The 22,005-nt window shown below is 50.2% G+C and overlaps 1 protein-coding gene across 6 annotated transcripts in view; it reads right to left on the minus strand.

The window, feature by feature from the left end:
• ABCA3 (ATP binding cassette subfamily A member 3) overlaps nucleotides 1-22,005 on the minus strand; it is a 1,774,001-nt gene that overhangs the window by 245,052 nt on the left and 1,506,944 nt on the right. For all 6 annotated transcript variants that reach the window (XM_069646922.1, XM_069646923.1, XM_069646920.1 and 3 more), the window contains one exon: nucleotides 11,560-11,718. In XM_069646922.1, coding sequence (XP_069503023.1) covers nucleotides 11,560-11,718 — 159 coding nt within the window. The remainder of the gene's footprint in view (nucleotides 1-11,559; nucleotides 11,719-22,005) is intronic.

Genomic DNA, 22,005 nt, shown 5'->3' on the forward strand with positions numbered 1-22,005 from the left:
GCACCTGCCAGCAGGCCCCCACACATGTTCCCCAGCACCCCCACCCCCCAGCAGCCAGGGGCACCTGCCAGCAGGCCCCCACACATGTCCCACACATGTCCCCCTGCACCCCCACCCCCTAGCAGTCAGGGTCACCTGCCAGAAGGCCCCCACACATGTCCCCCTGCACCCCACCCCCCAGCAGTCAGGGGCACCTGCCAGCAGGCCCCCACACATGTCCCACACATGTCCGCCTGCACCCCCACCCCCCCAGCAGTCAGGGGCACCTGCCAGCAGGCCCCCACACATGTCCCCCGGCACCCCCACCCCCCCAGCAGTCAGGGGCACCTGCCAGCAGGCCCCCACACATGTCCCACACATGTCCCCCTGCACCCCCACCCCCCAGCAGTCAGGGGCACCTGCCAGCAGGCCCCCACACATGTCCCCCTGCACCCTCCACCCCCCAGCCGTGCAGGGCACCTGCCAGCAGGCCCCCACACATGTCCCCCTGCAACCCCACCCCCCAGCAGTCCAGGGCACCTGCCAGCAGGCCCCCACACATGTCCCACACATGTCCCCCTGCGCCCCCACCCCCCAGCAGTCAGGGGCACCTGCCAGCAGGCCCCCACACATGTCCCACACATGTCCCCCTGCACCCCCACCCCCCAGCAGAGCAGGGCACCTGCCAGCAGGCCCCCACACATGTCCCCCTGCGCCCCCACCCCCCAGCAGCCAGGGGCACCTGCCAGCAGGCCCCCACACATGTCCCACACATGTCCCCCTGCACCCCCACCCCCTAGCAGTCAGGGTCACCTGCCAGAAGGCCCCCACACATGTCCCCCTGCACCCCACCCCCCAGCAGTCAGGGGCACCTGCCAGCAGGCCCCCACACATGTCCCACACATGTCCGCCTGCACCCCCACCCCCCCAGCAGTCAGGGGCACCTGCCAGCAGGCCCCCACACATGTCCCCCGGCACCCCCACCCCCCCAGCAGTCAGGGGCACCTGCCAGCAGGCCCCCACACATGTCCCACACATGTCCCCCTGCACCCCCACCCCCCAGCAGTCAGGGGCACCTGCCAGCAGGCCCCCACACATGTCCCCCTGCACCCTCCACCCCCCAGCCGTGCAGGGCACCTGCCAGCAGGCCCCCACACATGTCCCCCTGCAACCCCACCCCCCAGCAGTCCAGGGCACCTGCCAGCAGGCCCCCACACATGTCCCACACATGTCCCCCTGCGCCCCCACCCCCCAGCAGTCAGGGGCACCTGCCAGCAGGCCCCCACACATGTCCCACACATGTCCCCCTGCACCCCCACCCCCCAGCAGAGCAGGGCACCTGCCAGCAGGCCCCCACACATGTCCCCCTGCGCCCCCACCCCCAGCAGTCAGGGGCACCTGCCAGCAGGCCCCCACTCATGTCCCCCAGCACCCCCCAGCAGTGCAGGAGCACCTGCCAGCAGGCCCCCACACATGTCCCCCTGCAGCCTCACCCCCCAGCAGTCAGGGGCACCTGCCAGCAGGCCCCTACTCATGTCCCACACATGTCCCCCTGCACCCCCACCCCCAGCAGTCAGGGGCACCTGCCAGCAGGCCCCCACACATGTCCCCCTGCACCCCCACCCCCCAGCAGTCAGGGGCACCTGCCAGCAGGCCCCCACACATGTCCCACACATGTCCCCCTGCACCCCACCCGCCAGCAGTCAGGGGCACCTGCCAGCAGGCCCCCACTCATGTCCCACACATGTCCCCCTGAACCCCCAGCCCTCCCATCATTGACAGGCACCTGCCAGCAGGCCCTACACATGTCCCCCAGCCAACATGTCATCACAATCCAGATCCCTGGCTCTTATGGCCACACAAATCCCACCCCACAGCACCCCAGTCCAAACACCCAACCAAGCTTTACATCCACTCCAAATTGAAATCCCCATTACATGATTGATCACAAATAAGCAGTATGCGCATGAGTACAGGTCTGTCCGACCCACACAATGGCAACACATGACTGAGAAAACCCACATTGTGACATGCATGAAACCAATGAGAGAAGAACACACATTGAAGTAAGAAACAAAAATGTAATCAAGTCAAAATGAAGGGAATTCAATCAAAACACACAATAATGCCAATAATAATGAAAATGCAGCATGTCCCAAAAAATGATAAATAAAAAAAATAAGAATCCAAATTAATCCAAATGAAAATGTGTCCAAAGTCACCGTCCAACAAAGCAAATCCAAAGTGAAAGAAAAGCGTAATATCCATTGCTCCATGGTGAAGAAAAATGGAGAAAAGTCCACTGTAAAACTATGTACAAGTAGCAAATCCAGGGTCCATGAGCCCAACGACATAAATGAAACCTACCTAATTTCTAACTATATACAAAAATGTGGGGCATAGTCCATACGCCCCAAATGAAAGAAAAAAGAAATGAAACTTAACACTAATAACTATATACAATGGCGGCGGGCAAGTCCAACGGCTCACTTGTTGATGTCATGGGCCAGGGCATCATCGATCTCCTGTTCAATGTCTTGGAGGCGCCCCTGTTCTCTGGCCCTGAGGTCTCGCAGGGATAACGCCATGTCCACCTCCAATTCCCTGCGAATTCCCTCGAGGCACTCAGCCCGACTCAGCGCTCTGCGCATGGAGTTCTCTGCCCTGACCATCGTGAGCCGTGCCTCCTCTGCCCGCCGCCGCTCTGCACCTATCTGCTGGCCCAACCGCTGCCACACGGAAGACACTCCCATTCCAGGGTCCTCCTGTCCCCCGGCCGATGCCTGCCCCTCTGATGTAGATTGCCCCGAGCCATGATGCCTCCCACGTTGAGCCTGCCGCTGCCTCTGACGCAACTGCCTCTGCCAGCACGACGGCATCCAGGCTGATGGAATCCACCGACGCCGTCGTGCACGTGCCCTGCTCGATGATGCCGGCACATCCTCCATCTGCTGGGGTCCAGTTGCTGTGGTGTCCACCCCTGCTGGACCTCCGATTCCAGACTGTGGCTGGGATGGGATCCCCACCAAGCTGGCTGCGTTGGTCAGGGCAGGTGCACAGGGGGCCCTGGTGGCATCTGGGCCAGAAGACGGCATGGAGAACGACTGGCGCATAGTCTCCACAGAGGAGGAGTGGGCCGCCAGAATGGCCGACACATGTACAAAACCCCCGATCATGGACACTCCCAACAGGGCCACTTTGGCACGCTGCTCTTCGTGATGACGTGCGTGCTCCCCCCGGGAAGCTCGCACGTCATCACAAATGTCACGCGTGCGCAACGCGACACCAATCACAACCTTCTCCATATGGCCAGGGGTCCCCTTCTCCCCAGGTAGAGGAGTGTCAGATGACATGGACATCCCCCCCACCTGGGGACGGGCCTGGGATGGGGCATCCCTGCTGGTTCATGGTGGTGCAGTCACAGGGTTAGGGACAGCGACATGCACAGGCCCCTCCGCGGTGACCTGTGCTGCCTCCTGCCCCTGGCCCTGGACTGCACCACTTGCACCAATGGTACCACCCCCACCAGGCCCCATGTGCGGCTCAGTAGCGGCCGCCTCCTCCTCTGTGGAAACCACCAATCTGGATGGCTCCACACCATCTTCCGCCGTTGCAAGCCCCTGTGGGGGCTCACCCACCCCTTCCGCTGCAGCCATAGTGACAGACGCAGCACCAGTCCCCTCACTCCCGGACGATGGTAAATTCTCCAAGGGTGACTGGGCCTTGCGTCGCCGGCCGGTGGGGGCATCCCCGCCGCTTTGCTCCACAGCGCCCTCTGCACCCTCTTCATCACTTGCCGCTGTGTAGAGGGAGACATAGAACACAAGCATCAGGGCACTGTACAATGGTCCCCTAGACAGGAAGCAATAGCAGATGAGTGGCACTGTCAAACATCACTTCCATCATGTCCCTCCACAACACATGGGTCAGTGCAGGCAAAACACATGCAGTAACAGGCATGGCGCATGCTATGAACATTAGCATACATGTCCAAGGGACTCTTTAAACATACAATGCTGGTTTGAAACTCACATGCATCATGGGTCATGCCTATCACATGCACACACTTCACCCTAGTTTCAGCCATCTGGCCTCGTACAGCCCAGACACAGTGGATACAAGGATGAGCAGGCTGCATCAGTGAATCTGAACATTGTCACAGACATGTGTCATGCATCCATGGCATTTCCAAGTCACAGACACGCACGTCAGACACACAGACATGGACACCATACATGTCCATGACAGCAGCACCCATCTCTCACACCCCATCCATGTCCAATAACAGAGACAGGCATGCATTAATGTGTGCATTCCCCATGCTGCTCCGCATGTTGCATTGTAACACATTACTGGTCTCACATGCATGACCATGATGTCCCTGCACACACACATACATACATGGCCTATGTCACACATACAGGCAAGTATCAGACAACCAGCACCCTGCAACATGCCCTGTCTCACACAGCAATGCTTGGCCACTTACCGCTCAACTCCAGATGGGTCTGCCTCCGAAGGATCTGGGCCTGGAGAGCTGGGCCTGCGCGTTCCAGGACCCTCATCTGGATGGTACTCATGCTGCCCTGGCCCCCCTCCACAAGGCGCCGGGCCTTGTTGAGGGTCCTGGACCTCAAGCCCTCCCAGCGCTTCTTGACTTGCTTGATGTTGCGGGTTGCCACCCCTTGCGCGTTGATGGCAACCACAAAGTGGTCCCAGATCCTATCCCGTCCATCTTTGTTGGCACGCGATATTCCGAAGAGGGCATCATAATGCCCCAGGACAAGCTCCACCAGGACACCAACTTCCTTCTGACTGAAGCTGGTGGCCCTCTGCCCCTCTGGTTTGGGGTCGCCAGTGGTCTCAGATGGTATTTGCCCCGACATGGCGACCCCCGAGGCAGGCGTGGGTGGGCAACTGGGTCCTGGGGCTGGGCTGTGGAGCGATGGTATCCCAGTCCGGAGTCTTCTGTTCCAGCAGGGGTGGACACAGCAACTGGACCCCTGCAGATGGCTGATGTGCAGGCACCAAATAGCAGGGCACGTGGGCAGCAGGCAGGCAGCAGCAGATGGCAGGTGGGAGCATGCTCAGGGCTCTTGAGGGCAGGAAAATGGCCTTCAGGGCAGGAGCGTGGTCTTCCGTGTGTTTTCGCGTGGCTAGCTTGATACGGAGTGATTTGGCACGTGAAAAAATTGCATGTCATTGTGTAATTCGAGTAAAGGGCCTTAGCGCGTAAGTGCGTCAGCACACGCCCGCGATTCCATTGGACCAAAGGCCCTTAGCGCGTAAGTTACATTACGCGCGTGGGCGTTTCCCTCATAGCACGTGATGGCAGAGCACACGTGGAAAAACTGCACGTCCGAGTGGCATCGAGTGTAATTGGATGAAAGGGCGCGTACACGCGCAAGTGAAGTGTACGTGTGGGCCGGTTTAAAAGGTACGTGTAGGACGCCATTTTCTTTTACATGCTTTTCGTGGAGAGCGAGCGGGTGAAATCTGTACTTCTTGTCGGTTCGTGTATTTGTGGGGTGTGCGGGAAGTTTTACACGCGATTGGGCCTGGGCGAGTGGGCTACCACTCACCGTCTGCCTTGCGTGTAGAAGAACGCGTAGCCAACACCCACCCGCTGTGAAGTAATAGCGTGTGAACCCCAACGCCTGGAAAACACACGCACCCCACCAAAAGCACATACAGAGCAAATGAAATCCACGTGGGATCTTCAAGCCCTGCCAGGGCAACGCCCGTGCACGATACGTCACAGACACGCTTACGTGCTGAGGGCCTTTGGTCCAATGGAATCGCGTGCGTGCGCTGACGCGCTCAAGCGCTAAGGGCCTTTCCTCGAATTACACGGTGACGTGCAATTTTTTCACGTGCCAAATCCCTCCATATCAAGCTGGCCACATGAAAACACACGGAAGACCACGCTCCTGCCCTGAAGGCCATTTTCCTGCCCCCAAGAGTCCAGAGCACGCTCCCACCTGCCATCTGCTGCTGCCTTCCTGCCTGGTGCCCACGTGCCCTGCTATTTGCTGCCTGCACATCAGCCATCTGCAGGGGTGCAGTTGCTGTGACCACCCCTGCTGGAACTGAAGACTCCCGACTGGGATACCATCGCTCCACAGCCCAGCCCCAGGACCCAGTTGCCCACCCACGCCTGCCTCTGGGGTTGCCATGTCGGGCACACCACCATCTGAGACCACTGGCAACCCCCATCCAGAGGGGCAGAGGGCCAACAGCTTCACTGCCACTGAATTTGGTGTCCTGGTGGAGCAAGTCCTGGGGCAGTATGATGCCATCTTCGGAAGTTTGCGCGCCGACAAGGAAGGACGGACCAGGATCTGGACGGACATCGTGACTGCCATCAACGCGGAGGGGGTGGCAGTCCAAAAATTCCAACATGTCAAGAAGCGCTGGGAGGACTTCAGGTCCAGGACCCTCAACAAGGCCCGGCGCCTTTTGAAGGCAGCGGATGCTAAGGGGCGCCCGGGCCACCCGTCGGAACATCAAATGAGGGTCCTGGAATGCATATTCCCAGCGCTCCACGTCCAGGTCCTTGAGAGGCAGACCCGTCTGGAGTCGAACGGTAAGTGTACATGCATACTGATTGTAAGCTGTGCGTGTGGTGGTGTGCCAGTAGTGTGCAGGTTGCACATGTGGTTTTTTAGGGCCATGTATGGATGTGTATGTACAGGGCCGTGAGCCTAACACATGCAAGTCCTCTCATGTGTGAGACACATGGATGGTGCATGTGTGTGTAAGCCTGCATGCCAAATGCAGATGTGTGAGCACACATGCTTGAATGACTGTGTATGTAAGTTGGCATGGTTGTAGTGTCACACATGGATGTCGGTTCCAGCTGCATGTATCTGCACTGTGTACATGTGCATGTGTGTGCATTTCACAAGGGTGCAACAGTGCTGCAACATGGATGCTTGGGACACTGATATGTAGAAGGCTGATTGCCAGATGTGACATGGATGCCGATCTCATCACTGCGACATTTGGTGGAGGTGTACACATGCATGTAAGTGTGGTGACGTGTGTGCATGTCTAGTGCACTCCCTGTGTTTCATGTGATGTCTGGCTCACCTTTGGCTGCTCATGCTGTTTTATGTGTATGGATGGTGCTGGCTGTTGCCATATGGCTGTGGAATGTGTGAGTTGACATGCCATGTGTGTTGGGGATTGTGATGCCATGTCGGAAGTTTGACACTGCCACTCATGTGCAACTGGCATGTGTGTATCAGTCCATTGTACAGTGTCCTGATGCCTGTCTCCTATCTCTCCCTGTCTGCAGCGTCAACTGATGAAGAGGGCGGCGAGGGTGCTGTGGAGCACAGCTGCGGGGATCACACCACCAGCTGGAGACGCAAGGCCCGGCTCCCCTCCCAGGTTGTGATCTCGTCAGGGAGTGAGGAGGCCGGTGCCGCGTCCCAGGCCGCAGCTGCCGAGGGTAGGTCCATGAGGCGGAGGTCGAAGTTGGACTCCTCGACAGCAGAAGGGGCAGCTGAGACCCCACGGGGTCCGACGAAGGAAGATGGCACGGAGTCATCCAGGTTAGTGGGGGGTTTGGGGGAGGAGGAGGCCGCGCAAGGGAGAGAGACGGGGTCTGGAGGTGGGGATTCCACTGGTGCCAGTGGTGCAGTGCAGGGGCAGGGAAAGGAGGCAGCACAGGCGGCCGCGGAGGTGCCTGTGTGTAATCCTGTCCCCGATCCTGTGACTGCATCATCCCGCACCAGCAGGGATGTCTGCGTCCAGACCCGTTTTCAGGGAGGGGATCCGCTTACAACAACTGGCCTTCCTCTCCCTGCGGACGTGGCTATCCGGGACCGGGTTGAGCCTGTCCTGGGTGGGTGGCGTTGTGTCAACGGGACATGCGAGGTGACCTGCAGTCTTTTCATGGGGAGACTGCACGTCATCTCGAATGGCTCGTTGACCACGTCAGCCTACTGGGACAGGTCACCCAGGCCGGATTCCTCCGTTTGCAGAACCTTGCTTCAACCCTCTCCTCATCTGAACCCCCTATGCGCCAGTCGTCCTCCGTGCCATCTTCCCACCCATGTATCACTTGGGTACCCTGTGGAGCTGCCTCTGACCGTGCGGCCAGGCTGGTGGAAGACACATCCCTGCCACAGTCGGGAGTCGGACGTCCAGCAGGGGTGGCCACCTCAACAACTGCACCCCAGCCGGAGGAGGATGTGCAGGCAGCAGCAGCCAGGGCACAGGCACAGGCACAGCAGCAGCAACAAGGTGGGAGCCATGATGGCTTGGGGCCTTCGACATTGGAGGGGCAGGCATCGGCCGGAGGGCAGGAGGACCCAGGATGGGAAGTGTCTTCCGTGTGGCAGCGGTTAGGGCATGCTATAGATGCAGAGCGGGCGGAAGAGGCACGGCTCACGATGGTCAGGGCAGAGAACTTCATGCAAAGGACTCTGACGCGGGCCCAGTGCCTCGAGGCAATTCGCAGGGACCTGGAGGTCCGGATGTCATTGTCCCTGCTAACCCTCGGGGCCTTAGAAGAGGACTGCCTCCGGGACATCGAGCAGGAGTTCGATGATGCCCTGGCCCGGGAAATCAGGAAGTGAGCCGTTGGACTAGCCCGCTGCCATTGTATATAGTTAATTAGTGTTAGGTTTCCTTTTGGTTTTCATTTCATTTGGGGCGCTTGGACATTGCCCCACCTTTTTGTATATAGTTGTTCATTAGGTAGGGTTTTTGTAGGTTTCATTTCAATGGTTGGGCTCATGGACCCTGGATTTGTACTTTGTATATAGTTCTACACTGGATTTCACTTCATTTAAGTTTCTTTTTTACCATGGATCAATGGATCTGTTTTATTTTCACAGTTTGGATTTGGTTGGACGGACAGGCTGTTTGGACCCATTTGCTTTTGGATTTTTTTTGGATTCTGGTTTCACACATTTTTTAAAAATATTTTGGACATGCAGATTTTTCTTCATTATTTCCATTATTGTGCGATTTTTTTGTATTCATTTGGTTAATTATTGAATACACATTTATTATATACTTAACTGATGTGGTCTTATCTCATTTGTTTTGTGCATGTCACAATGTTGATCTTTTCACAGTCATGTGTCACCATTGCGTGGGTCTGAGGGACATTAATTCATAGCCATGCTGGTTATGTATTTTCTATCATGACTTTGGGAATTCAATGTGGGGTGTTTGGACTGGGGTGAGATTTTGGTGGCTATGAGGGGCATGGGTCTGGAGTGTGATGACCTGTCGGGGGGGGGGACATGTTTGGGGGCCTGCTGGCAGGTGCCCCTGACTGCTGGGGGGTGGGGTGCTGGGGGACATGTGTGGGACATGAGTGGGGCCTACTGGCAGGTTCCCCTGACTGCTGGGGGGTGCGGGTGCAGGGGGACATGAGTGGGACATGAGTGGGGGCCTGCTGGCAGGTGCCCAGCACTGCTGGGGGGGTGGGGGTGCAGGGGACATGAGTGGGGGCCTGCTGGCAGGTGCCCCTGACTGCTGGGGGGTGGGGTGCTGGGGGACATGTGTGGGACATGAGTGGGGGCCTGCTGGCAGGTGCCCCTGACTGCTGGGGGGTGGGGGTGCAGGGGGACATGAGTGGGGGCCTGCTGGCAGGTGCCCTGCACTGCTGGGGGGTGGGGGTGCAGGGGGACATGAGTGGGGGCCTGCTGGCAGGTGCCCCTGACTGCTGGGGGGTGGGGTGCTGGGGGACATGCTTGGTGATCAGTAGTGCAAGGTGACATGTGGCTTGGCTGGGGGGCATGCACATGGTGGATGGGCTGCCTGCGGGACATGACCAGGGGTGCAGGGTAGTCACCTGTGGTGTGGGCTGCCTGCAGGGACCGTGGAGGGTGTAGAGAGGACACCTGGGAGGACCCACACTGCCAATTCACGTGTAGGACTCCCCGGTACCCCCAAAATACACGTAGCCTGCTGAAATTGCGTGTGAGACTTCCCCAAACCCCAGGAATACACGTACCCCACTCGCACAGGGCCTATCGTGTGTGTAACTCCACGCGTACCCCACAAATACACGTACCCCACTCGCACAGGCCCTTTCGCGTGTGAAACTTCCCGCGCACCCCCGAAATACACGTACATGCTATTTTTCACACAGCCGGTGTCCGTGTTTGTCGCATACCCCTTTGCACGTCATTTGTCCTAGAGGGACACAGTATGGGACATTCATCATAGCTGTATGTACGTGCTTTTTGTTAGCGCACATTTTTTTCATGCGCAGGGATGCTACAGGCTGCCTTCGTGTGGCGGACGTGTTTAGGCCTGTGCGCCTCTTCGCTCGTGAGCTGGTTTGCCCTATTCGATTCCATGAATACGTGCTGTAGGCGAGCGTGTGGGCTTTCTGCGCACTTGCCTCCTGTACTTCCCCTGTGACGCCCACATTTTCACGCTTTGTTCCCCATTCCATGTGTCACGCCCCGTGTTACGTCTACTATTGATGTGTGCGCCGCGCTATGTGCACTTTCGCTGTGCGCTTAGCGCACGCTGTTTGAAGGTGTGTGCGCCAGCGTGCGCCAAACAGGATTTCAGCGCACATCCATGGATTTCCACGTGCACGGACTTCCATGAATCGCTGTGCGCGGGTTTCGCTGCGATTTTCGCACTGGCACTGCGATTCGCACGCTTTCGCACGCTTGTGCTGAAAATTTCAGTGCACATTAATTCCATGAATCGGCATCTGTGTTGCTAGTGAAAGCAATTGAAAACCATGTAGCTACTTTGTATATATATATGAGAGAGAAATAGTGTTAGAAATGTGTTGGGGAAGTCAACAGACTCCCAATTTCGGATAAGTGTGCATCCAATATATGAAATATTTTGAATGTTAGAAAGAATTTGTCAGATAGTTTGCAAGTCATATAATTGAATGAGTGAGGGAATGAAAATTATACCAATGATTGTGCATGTGTAGAATGGTGGGTCGTACTTCAAGTTTTGATTAGTATTTTTACATAACAGTATTTTATTGAAATAGTGTACGAATTAATAATGAATGAACAAAAGACTATTTTCTTATACAATTTAACATTTTGATTTGCACACATATTTATGCACTGGTGGTCATTATGAGTTCTGCTAAATACTGATTTTAGACCAGGCTGAAAGTTGAGTGCAACCATTACTGTCAGTATCTCTAGCTGCAGAGACACCACATAAATCAGCAGATTGAGCTTGAATCACAGACCGAACAGCATATGGGGCACAGTTGTGAAAGATTACATCAACCATAGAAAAGAAAATGTACAATACATACAGAAGACGCATTGCAAGAGCATGATTCTCTTGCACATATTTTACAAATACAGAAGTGGCAGAGAAAGATACATTGCAAGACTATGTACAGCTGGGACTGAGGAAGCACACATTTCAATCTCACAAAACAGAACATGCTGGAGTATCCTTGCCCAGTGTGAATGAGCCCTTTAATGGATAGACAACGCCTTAGGGAGTAGAATGAACTTAAGTCATCAAAGCTTTTTAATCTTGGTCTAAATCACATTAATACCCAACAACAACAATCTCATATGCAATTCACTATTTAACAAAACTTGAGGCACTCACTAAATATTTTGCAGATGATCGCAGCCTCCAACGAAGAGGAGCAGAACTGCATGAATTCAAAGTTCTGGTAGAAATTGCTGATGGACTGGCCAAGGCAGTAGTTCGGCAAGAGCAAAAACACTTTATCCAGGGTCTTCGACAGGTCGACCATCCCCAGTGCTGCCAATTAAAAATAGGACAGTTACTACTAGTGTCCCTCAAAGGAAACAGGAACACTGCTTCAAAAGAATACATTAAGAATGGCACTGGAAGTGGCAATGGCACACAAGAACAAGAAAGAAAAAAGATAGTAATCTTGGTCAATAGTTTTTCAACTGCATATCCTTAATAGCTGCACATGCATTGCCTAGCTCTCCTCTCTATTGGCATGATCTAAATAATCTTCAGATTAAAACAAAGATTAGTGAGAATCAACTTTTCTGCAATCAAATCCCATTATGACATTCCTGCAACACCCCAATATTGCACGACTTGACACCATGTTCAGAGTTTTTAGCTGGATATCGTCACTAAATAGTCTGATCTTCAAAAACAACTCTTGAGGAGACAGGGAGGGTCATCTATTAATCTATAACAGACACCAGGCTGCATAACTATGGGCATAGGTACACATTTGTTTCTTTTTACAGCAGAAATCAGTGTCTTTATAAATTCTTGAAAAATCCCCAATGTTAAAGTAGGAAAAGAATTCCAGTACAAGTTCTATAAATAAATTATAAACACTCATATGGCAGACAGTCACATGCGTCCATGCTTCACCATATGGAAGCTGAAAAACAGGCCCACTACTTTCTATGCTACCACAACCTATGTCATGTCAGAAAAACAAACAGTCTGAGGATGTGATGTCTGGAGCATCTTCAATATCTGCACAAATACGGTAGGGAGATTGGAACACCCATGTCAACGCCCTTTTCCTTTAGAATAAAGCAACTAGTAGTAGTCTAGACCCACCACTGATAGCAGCATTTACAAAGCACGAGACTAAACAAAAACAAGCCACAGAAAGACTTCTAGTGGGTAAGTAATGTCCCACCTTCTAAGGCTTGTGAATCTGTTTGGACTAGCAAGCTTTGCTAACAGTACCTGAAAATAGTACCTGAAGCTAGTGGACAGTGAGATGAAGGAACGGTAGTAAAGAAATGTTTCAGTATTGTCTGCACCCCCACCCCATCCCTTGAATCTGCCGAAACTTCTGCATCGACAAAGAGTGTGGTGTGAACGTGTGCACTAAAATCCATGTGGCAGACATGCAAGTAGCATATTAAGGACCACTTGCAATGGAAGCCTAGCTTGTCCTTGCACCCTTTGTGGCATCAACGATTGGAGTTAAAGGAAGGGGTTTGTGTGCTACTTTATAGCATTCCTCAATGCAATGCCCAATTCATTGTGCAACAATAGATTTGGTGACTGAACACCCTTCCTCAACTGTTGCAACAGACACAAAGGACTTGCTAGCTTTGCACAGTGACTGTGTTCTGTTCAAGTGACTGCTATGCACAAGTTGAGAATACAGTGCATTTTCGTCCAGTGTATGAGGGTTCTGCAAAAATGCTGGAAGTTTTGGTCAAAAACCCAGATCTGTCCTAATTACAACCTTATTTTAGTGGACTGCCATATAAGTTTTACTTACTCAAAGAGTGTGTGAGTTCACTAAGTTTTCCAATAAATGTAATGACTATTGTTAGGAAAGACTTTCATTTTGTTGCTTTCCTCCCGAAGACATTGATGAGACACCCTTTCATTTTGCTTTGCTTAGACTCCTGTCCTGACTTTTTAGAAGTCACTAAAACCTTCTGCTTTAGTTCCCTTGTATTTTTGGTCATTCTTAATTAAAATATGATTTTTCCATTAGGTTTTCCAGTACTAAGAGACTATGGCTCTCTTTGTGAATTTCTTGTATTGTTATAATTGCACACATTACCTTAAAGTGAAGTATGGTTATGATACTTTGTATACTTATAACTTTTCTTAAATGGCTTTTTGGCTACTTTCACAATGCACCTAGGATGAGCAGGTGGCAACCAATATTTTTCTACCATGGTTTATACTTTACTCACGCACATTTATATTTACCACAAAGGTCTACTAAAGGTGGCTAGCACCCTAAAATGGCCGTGCCACAAGGCCTTTCCTTGTCCTTTGGCCATATTGATCTTTGGTCTTCTTCCTGCTTTCTCAGGTCACGAAATGCCATATATAGCTGCTTTCACGGACAAAGGGCGGTTTTATTTGAGCTCAGAAGTGGGGGCGGAGACTGTCTAGTTCCAATACCAATCCAAGTGCCTGAATGTCTGTTACTGGGCAGATGTGGTGGCTGGATAGCCACTGCCTGTTTGTTTGAATAGTGCAGATCCGCACCATTGGTGGACCTAGGCGAGCTTCCAGGCCCAATCTTGGATAAAAGGTGGACTTCTGCCGCCATTCTTCAGGTCTCCATTGGAGCCAAGTCCTCTATGAAGTAGCAGTCTGTTGACGACCAGAGGACGGCCAGCACCAACTCCAATTAAATCATGGTGAAGCCTTTCTCTGCTTGATCTCAAGAAAACTCTTGTCGGTGCTTCAACCACATGACTGGTGAGAACAACTAGTATCCACTTCTGCTTGAGGATCTGTGCCTTCAGGTCTTGAGTCAAGGATCCATTCCTGGGCCTGTCCTGGTGATTGGATAGAGATTGTCTACTTACGTTAACTTTACCTATCTTTTGACTTTAATATCATAACCACTAACATCACCTAAGTCGCTTAATAAACCTGTGAAGTATAACTTTGAAACTGGTGACTTTAGGGAACAAGAATGCTGGCCATTTTACAGTGGGACTCATTAAGTGGGGAGCTATTCTATGGTTATTCCAAGTGCCTATTCTGAATTCCATGCATGTAAGTACTTACCTATCTTTCTCTGGTTAAAGAAGGATATGTTTTTCTTTCCTTCTCCTAGGGGTGAATGGATAAATCCATTTTATAGTAAGTGTGTGGCAATATTTGACTAGAGGATTTACTTGCTTAGTGTGCATTTCATTTTAAAGGCCAAATACATAATTGTATATGTTTGGACTTACCTGTCTAACTTGCAGCACTCCTGGTGTTAAGCTCTGCTACCTTACCTTGATTGGGTTTGGCTAGTCCTCAGTTTCTCCCTGTTCATCATAATAGGGTGGCATCCAAAAATCCACCCGGGGTTGATTTTGAAAATCCATCTTAACAGCTATCAAAAAAGCTAATTTGCAGGTGAGAAACTTGAGGGATACTGTATGTATGCGCACAAAAGGAGGACGCCTGAGCCGATACAAAACATAAGACACCAGTCCAGAGTAGGACGTGCCACAGGGAGATTAAGCATTTATTTTGTTCACTTAAGGTTTTATCAACTGGCAACTTCCACCAGGATAAAGGTGATAAATCCTGTAAGTGTGTATTTACTAGGGTTTCCTTGTTTCTTTATGCACAAGATAATACATCTCTTCCACTTTCCACTTATTTAAATAACAGTTTCAAGTATTTGGGTTTCTTGCCTCTAGAAGTTTATCCATGCAGTGTTGAGGCAGATTCAAGGCACCACATTCTAAGACTTCAGGAGCCATGCTGCCAAGTTCATAGGTGTGGGCTGGGGTGTGTTATTTGCCATTTCTGTTGAGTTAATAGAATGTGGATTGGCGCAGTTCGATTGGTGGTTGTAGCACCATCTGTAGGCGGTATGGGTACTACACTTGCCATGGCCAAGTGGAAGCGATGAGTATCAAAGGGGATTTTTCCTGTGGTAACTAGCGCAATACTTTGTGTAGGATCCGTGAGATGGGGAAAAGCATACACAATTTTCCCAAACCATTTCATCCACAGAGCGATGCCCAATGACCTTAATGGTGAGTATGTGTAATCTAAGGTGGGTCATTTTGCAATTGCACTTGTTGCAAATAATTATCTCTCTAGATGTCTCCAAACTTTGAAGATTTGTTTGGGTGTACTTGTGGTTATCGCTGAATGTTGCTTAATCACTAGCCTGCTCAGACTGACTGCAAGGCAGTTGTGAATTCCAAGAACAAGTTGTGCTTATATGTACAATCCCTTTTTTATGCAACATCATCAAACCTACTAGATGACATGTGACAATGTTGGAGAGTGTACCCCCCTTTGTTTTTTGATGCCGTGCAAGGATGTTGTATTGTCAGTTATTAGATAATGCCAGTGAAGAATAAGAGTTTGGATTCCCTCGAGTGCTTGTTGCAAAGCCAACAATTACAGTACACTGATGTGAAGAATGGATTGTTAATTTATCATTCTGCCCCATACTGTAAATGATTGGCAGTGAGAGCCCCACAGCAACATTGGTGCATCTATTATTATGGTCACCTGTAGGTCGTGACCATTGAGCTGCGACCAATTCTTGGGAGAGGGTTCATGTGAACATGTGCAAACGGAATGAGGTAAATGCAGAAAGCAATTCTTCCTAGGGCTTATATTACCCTTCTCAATGTTATGGACAGGTGTGGCTGATAAAAGGAAGCAGTCACCTGAATAACTTGCACTCTCTTTCAATGCGAAAGCCAAAGACTTGGCTGCGTTCAGTTTTGCCCCAGGATGGTTTTGGCTTGACTAGGAAACAGACTCGACTTTTGTGTATGGATTGAGAAAACTAGTTGAAGGGTCAATCCTCTGAGTGTTGAAACTACACTAGGTGGCACTGTTTACTGCATCCAGGTAGGTATTCCTTGTCTGAAAGGGTTTACAGCAGCCATGGCTAGTACCGTTGTGAAGGTTCGTGGTGCTGAAGTCATGCCACAAGGAAGCGCTTTGAATTAAAAGTGGCGGTTTACCACCTTTAGTCTCAGCTAAAGACAATGCTGATAGAAACATAAAAGTATGCATGCTGGGTTGCCATGTAGTTGCTCTGTTGTAACAGTAAAATGACCTCCTGAAGGGTGGTCATGCAGAACGTTTGAAAAACTGGTTTGGTGGCCTGCGGTCTACCATGAATCTCATTCTCATGGTGTTGTCTTTTTGTGGATATTTAAAATACACTGACTAAATATTTGAACTTTTCACATGAAGTGGCACTCTTCTATGGCCCCCTTTCGCAGAAGGTTTGTGACTTTTTTGCGAAGGAACCATACATTTTCTGTAGGTAAAGGATTGTTTTTGAGTGGTATGATGAACGGCTTTGAAGTAAGCTGTTGAAATAGATTTCCAAAATCAACCTTTAGGCAGTTTAAGAGGCCACCCTGGTCTGGTGAATAGGAAAATACACTAATGTCTAGCCAGCCAAACTCTAGAGTGACTGAGCATAATGCTTATACTTAGAAAAGTGTATGATGGCTGAAGGGTTCAGTTAAGCATACAGAGCAGAGTCTTAAAATTCAAGTTAGAAAGAATGTCTAAAAACATAGTAATATTTATTAGGCATTGGACACACTTTTTCTCGCAACGAAAATCACAGGTAAGTAAAAATACTACAAACACTATCCACAGATGTACATTAACCATGGGATGCTCTTGCTAAAGAGCATCAACACTTTACTTTTCAGACAGTTTGATTAGATTAAAATAACACAAAAAAACGATAACGCAGTAAAGCAAGTGAAGAGACAGAGTTAAGAATAATAAACCAGTTAGAATCAGGTAAGTAATTAAAGGACAGTTAGAACAAAATTGCACTGCCTTTTAAAAATAAGGGCCTATAACTTAAAATGTCCTTCCCTGCTAAAAGTCACAAGTACCAAAGTTAAACCTTTGTAGAGGGTTAGGAGGCTAAAGAAGGCTGAACAAGTGTTGGCAAAGCAAGCACGTAGGTGTAAGTGTTCCAAAGATTGTAGAACAAAGCAAGCAAAGTTCTTCAGGAAGCAAAGCTCTTTAGGGGGTCCTCTCCCAATCCCACCACCTCAGGGGAGAACTGGGAGGTAGAATTCCAATGATCATGACCATGCATGCGAGAGGTAAGGTTAGGACTCTATGCCAGTTAAACACTTTCAAAGGAGAGGGTGTAGAAACAGGTATGTAAAACTCACCCGTGAACTCTGATTCTGTCAGAAACCACTTCTGAATCTTCTGGGCCCGCTTACTTTGTGCATTGGTTCAGTTTAAGAGGGTCTAGAGGTTGCATGTCTCTTTCAAGATCAGGATTTAGGTCGGGCTAGTCAGCACTTCCGGCACTAGCTAGATGGTTCCTGAAACTGGAAAGCTGGACGCCACTGGCATGGTGAGAAGACCGCCACAATGTGACAACTTCAGGGAACCCCTAGGACACTAGGCAGGCATGAGACATTGATGAACACTACAATCAGGCATCGGAAGACCACCCTCATGGAGGAGACAAATCTGGTCCTGCAAGGCCCCTCGTCATGCTGGAGAGGGGCAACTTCAAGAGAATGTCTCTTGTCTCATACGTCGAGGGTCTACAAAGTCCCAAGTCAGAACTTGGGAATGGAACTGATGTTTGCGAGGTAGCCCAGGAGGGAGCTTGTCAGTGCCTAAGGTGGCCCAGGACACCTCCGATGGCAGGATCCTCAAGCAAGGGTAGAGACTCATTCCCACCGGTCCAGTGGCTGAAGCAGAAGTGAAGGCCTCAAGGAGATCAGAAAAAGGAGTATGGCTTCACAGACGCTTCTGAAGGCAATGCTAGATCGATGCAATGATGATCCATGGGTCTTCAGTAGAATGCTCCTTTTCAAAGGGTCTTGACTCCAACCATGATCTGATGAATGGTGGTAGAAGTCATCCTTTTATCCTAAATTTGAGCTTGAGTCAACTCGATCAGAGTAATAGTAAGGATCTGCCCCATTCAAACTGGCAGGGGCTGTTCAATCATAGACTGCCTCCGGCCACAACAACTGCCCAGCAACAGACACAATGTGACCAGGATTTGGACTGGGACCAACAGTCACAGTCCTCACATGCGGGCACAAACCCATACCGCTGCTTTGCCCAGGAAAGGGATTGCATTACATGGAGTCCCTTGACCTAAGAGGGCAGGAAGAATGCCAAAATACAAGATGTGACCGGGTGAAATCTCGTGGTATGGCAATTTTAGTATATGTGGTACTCTAGAGAAGGCAATATGTGTTAAAATGCAAATGTTCATGCAAGAAATATCTGCTGCCACCAACACGTGTTAGAAACATCATGCAAGTAACAGAAATGTTACTTAAAAGAAAAGAAAAATGGATACAAAGTTCACTGTAAGGTGATGTGGGAGCTTAAAACAAACAAGTAATTTTGTATGGGGGTGTAAGATCGATTTCTAAGATCAGCCCCGGGTGCGGGTGTGGGGTTAAGAGGACACCCTCATTATAGTAAACAGGGAAGACAAAGTGGTTAGCCAAAACCCAATCAAGGAAGTGTGGATAAGCAGTCAAAGCTTAGTCTCAGCAAAAGTGTGAGGTGGTCTAGGGCTACAACTAATCGACACAGAACACCAATAATTCAAGTTAGTCAGTATGTGTATAAAAATACAATTATTTATTATGCCTTTATTAACACACTAAGCATAAAAAATCACAGATAAGTAATATAATCAAAAAACACATATAACATGTGTACATTTACCCTCAGAAATACAAGTGCATATAAATGATGTACCAGTATTCAACAGCTGAGTAATTAAATGCAGGAAACATAGTTAGACTAACTACAAACCCAGTTCCCTCTGTAAGGAACTCATGGTGGCAACAGCAAGGGTGTTTATTAAACTGTAAATGTAAGGTGGAAAAATGCCTAACCTAAACCAAAATCTAAGATGGGAGCAAGCGTCGAGCATCAAATGAAAAATAAGGCTATCTGCGTGGGGTCTTGTCAAAGTAAAAAGGCCTATATTAAAAAAAAACTATTGCCAAATCCTTACAACCAATTATAGAAAGAGCGTGGGATAGGGTTTTCAATAAAGAAAGAAGTGTTCACAAATAATAAGTCAGGATGTGATTGCCAGAGGTTTTCCCTTCCCCACATTTTCAGCAGGGGACAAGGTGGGTCTCCTGAGCACAGCACACACTCGAGCTTTCCCAGCACGAGCCGAGAGTTCTGCTCCAGCTATCAGGTTCTTCGATGGTTAAAGTCTCTTTTCAATAAAAAGTCTCTTGCCTTCGAGGGCCTGATAATTTCAACAAACACACACACAAATGTTCTGTTCCTCGTATGGCTTTGGGTGACTGCTTCACCCCTGAGTCCGCCACTTCCGGGCACAGACCCCTCACAGTCGCACTCAGCAACTCAATTAAACAGTTCTTTTCATACGGTAGTTAGGGTGATGACTTTCCACCCGTGGCTCTCCCTCCTTCGGGTTCAGACCCCTTTTCAATTGCTAGCCTGCCTCCTTCGGGTTCACTCCTGTCAACTCAATGTTCATGGGACTTCAGATTTCGTCCCCTCTTGTTAACATCCTTCCGCCGTGTTCACTCTTGCCAAACTTTACAATGCACTGTTCGTGCACTCCTTTTACTGTGCGGGATTCATTCCCCTTTGTTTTCCAATCATCTGCCGGTCAAAGACATTCGACTGTACGGAGGATTTGACAAGACCCTGGTGTTAGTCTGTTGTCTTTCGTGTTGTGCGAAAGTGTTTTTGTCAGAAAAGGGGGCGGGGGCAGTGTTTTGGAATATCCTACGTGGTAGGATGGGGGGATACAGCGTCTCAACCGTCGGTGTCCCACTCCCCCTCCCCAGGGACCCCCATTCAGGTCATCCTCCAGCACTGGTCCACCCCCATGAATGGATCCAAAAGCGATGCCATGTCCTGGCCACCTGGATGACAGATCGCCGGGGATTAGACAGGGAGACACCTTCAAGTTTCTCACACAAGTGTCTTACGAAGTTCAGCACTAAGATGTATGAGGCATTGTGCCAAAAAGTCACAAGGTCCAAACTAGGGTTTCTTTAGGAAAGGTATTTCAAAACTAATGCAGTGGACTGCTTGAAAGCTCTTTAAAGTAAGGTAAGTATTTAATTCAAATCATGCAAATACCCCCACTCTATCCTATTCCCAAGATTAGCCCTAGGAAAAGATCCTTAGCCCAGATTTGACAACCAAAGGCCAGTCCAGAGCAAGTTTAGGGACAAGGGTTCTACACCCAATGTTAGCCTATGGGAGAACAGGCGGGTTGGGGGGACAGAAACAGGTATGTTCACTTACCCCCCCAAACTCCGATTCTTCCAGATGACATTGCAGGTCTTCGGGAATTCGCTAGGGGACACAATCTTCTGTCCTTGATTCGAGTGAGGGAAGCACAGGGGTCACGGGCACAGAGGTTACTTTTTGTGTCAGGAGCTGATCGCTGTTCTCGTCAGATGGGTCCAGTCAGCTTCAAGAAGGAGACCCTCAAACGAAGAAAAGATACAGTCTTCGGCAGGGAAGACCCTCAGGAAACTTCACAGGAGTGCAGAGAGTTTAGTCCAGCAGAGGTCACCATAGTCAGGCGGTGACATGCGATCTTCCAGTGGTGAACACAGAAGCATCCCCAGCACAGCTTCCCTTGTAGTGAGATGGCTGAAAATGCAAGCACATGCGACTTATGGCATAAGCTGAATATCTCGCAAGTCCCAGGGCTCTGCTCGGAATCAAGGATGCAGCGAGGTAGCCCAAAAAGGAGCATGTCAGTCCACTCGGTGGTCCAGGGACACCTCTGAATGCTTCCAAGGCACGGATCCTCGAGCAGGGGTCTAGGCTGGTTGCTCCTATCAGTCCAAGGGTCGAAGCACCAATGAAGGTCTTCTGAGATCAAGCAGAGGAGTAGGGCTCCACCAGGCAAATAACTGTAGTCGATGCTAGTCAGCTGCAGAAATCATCCTGGGGTCATCAGCGGGCTGCTCTTTCATGCAGAAGTCTTGGTTCCAACGATGATCTGTGGAATAGCTGAAAGGGCCCTCCTTTTATCCAAGATTCAGGCTGAGATCAAGCCTGAGCTCACCAATGGTAAGGATCTGCAACAACTGCCCAATGATGTGAACAGCAGGCAGGCAGGCAGGCAGGCACAGACACAGACACACACTTGACAGTGAAAGCAGCAGCTCTCACCAGGAAAGTGGTTACCATATATGACATTTTCTGACCTGAGAAGTCAGGAAGAAGGCCAAAAGACAAGATGGCCAAAGAACATGTGAAAATCTCGTGGCATGACCATTTTAGGGTGCTCGTACCCTTTAGTAGTCATTTGCCCTAAGTGCAAAAGTGCACGAGAAAAATATCACAATACTGGTAAAAATTCACACAGCTGACACCAGCTTGTCTTAAGCACATTGTCAAAGCAAACAGAAATCCATTAGGAAAATGTTGTAAGGATACAAAGTATCCTAACAGCACGGCATTTTAAGGTGATGTGTGCACTTGAAAAAATACAATGATTCCAAAAGAGAGACATAAGACTGAGCAAAACAGGCAAGGGAAGTGAACCAGAAGGCTTTACTGACCTCCAAAAGTCAGGGCAAGGCCAAAAATAAGCAAAAACACTGGGGGTCCCCATAG

The sequence above is a fragment of the Ambystoma mexicanum genome, chromosome 2q (assembly GCF_040938575.1).
Source record: "Ambystoma mexicanum isolate Mex_15411 chromosome 2q, UKY_AmexF1_1, whole genome shotgun sequence".
In the NCBI taxonomy this organism is placed as follows: domain Eukaryota; kingdom Metazoa; phylum Chordata; class Amphibia; order Caudata; family Ambystomatidae; genus Ambystoma; species Ambystoma mexicanum.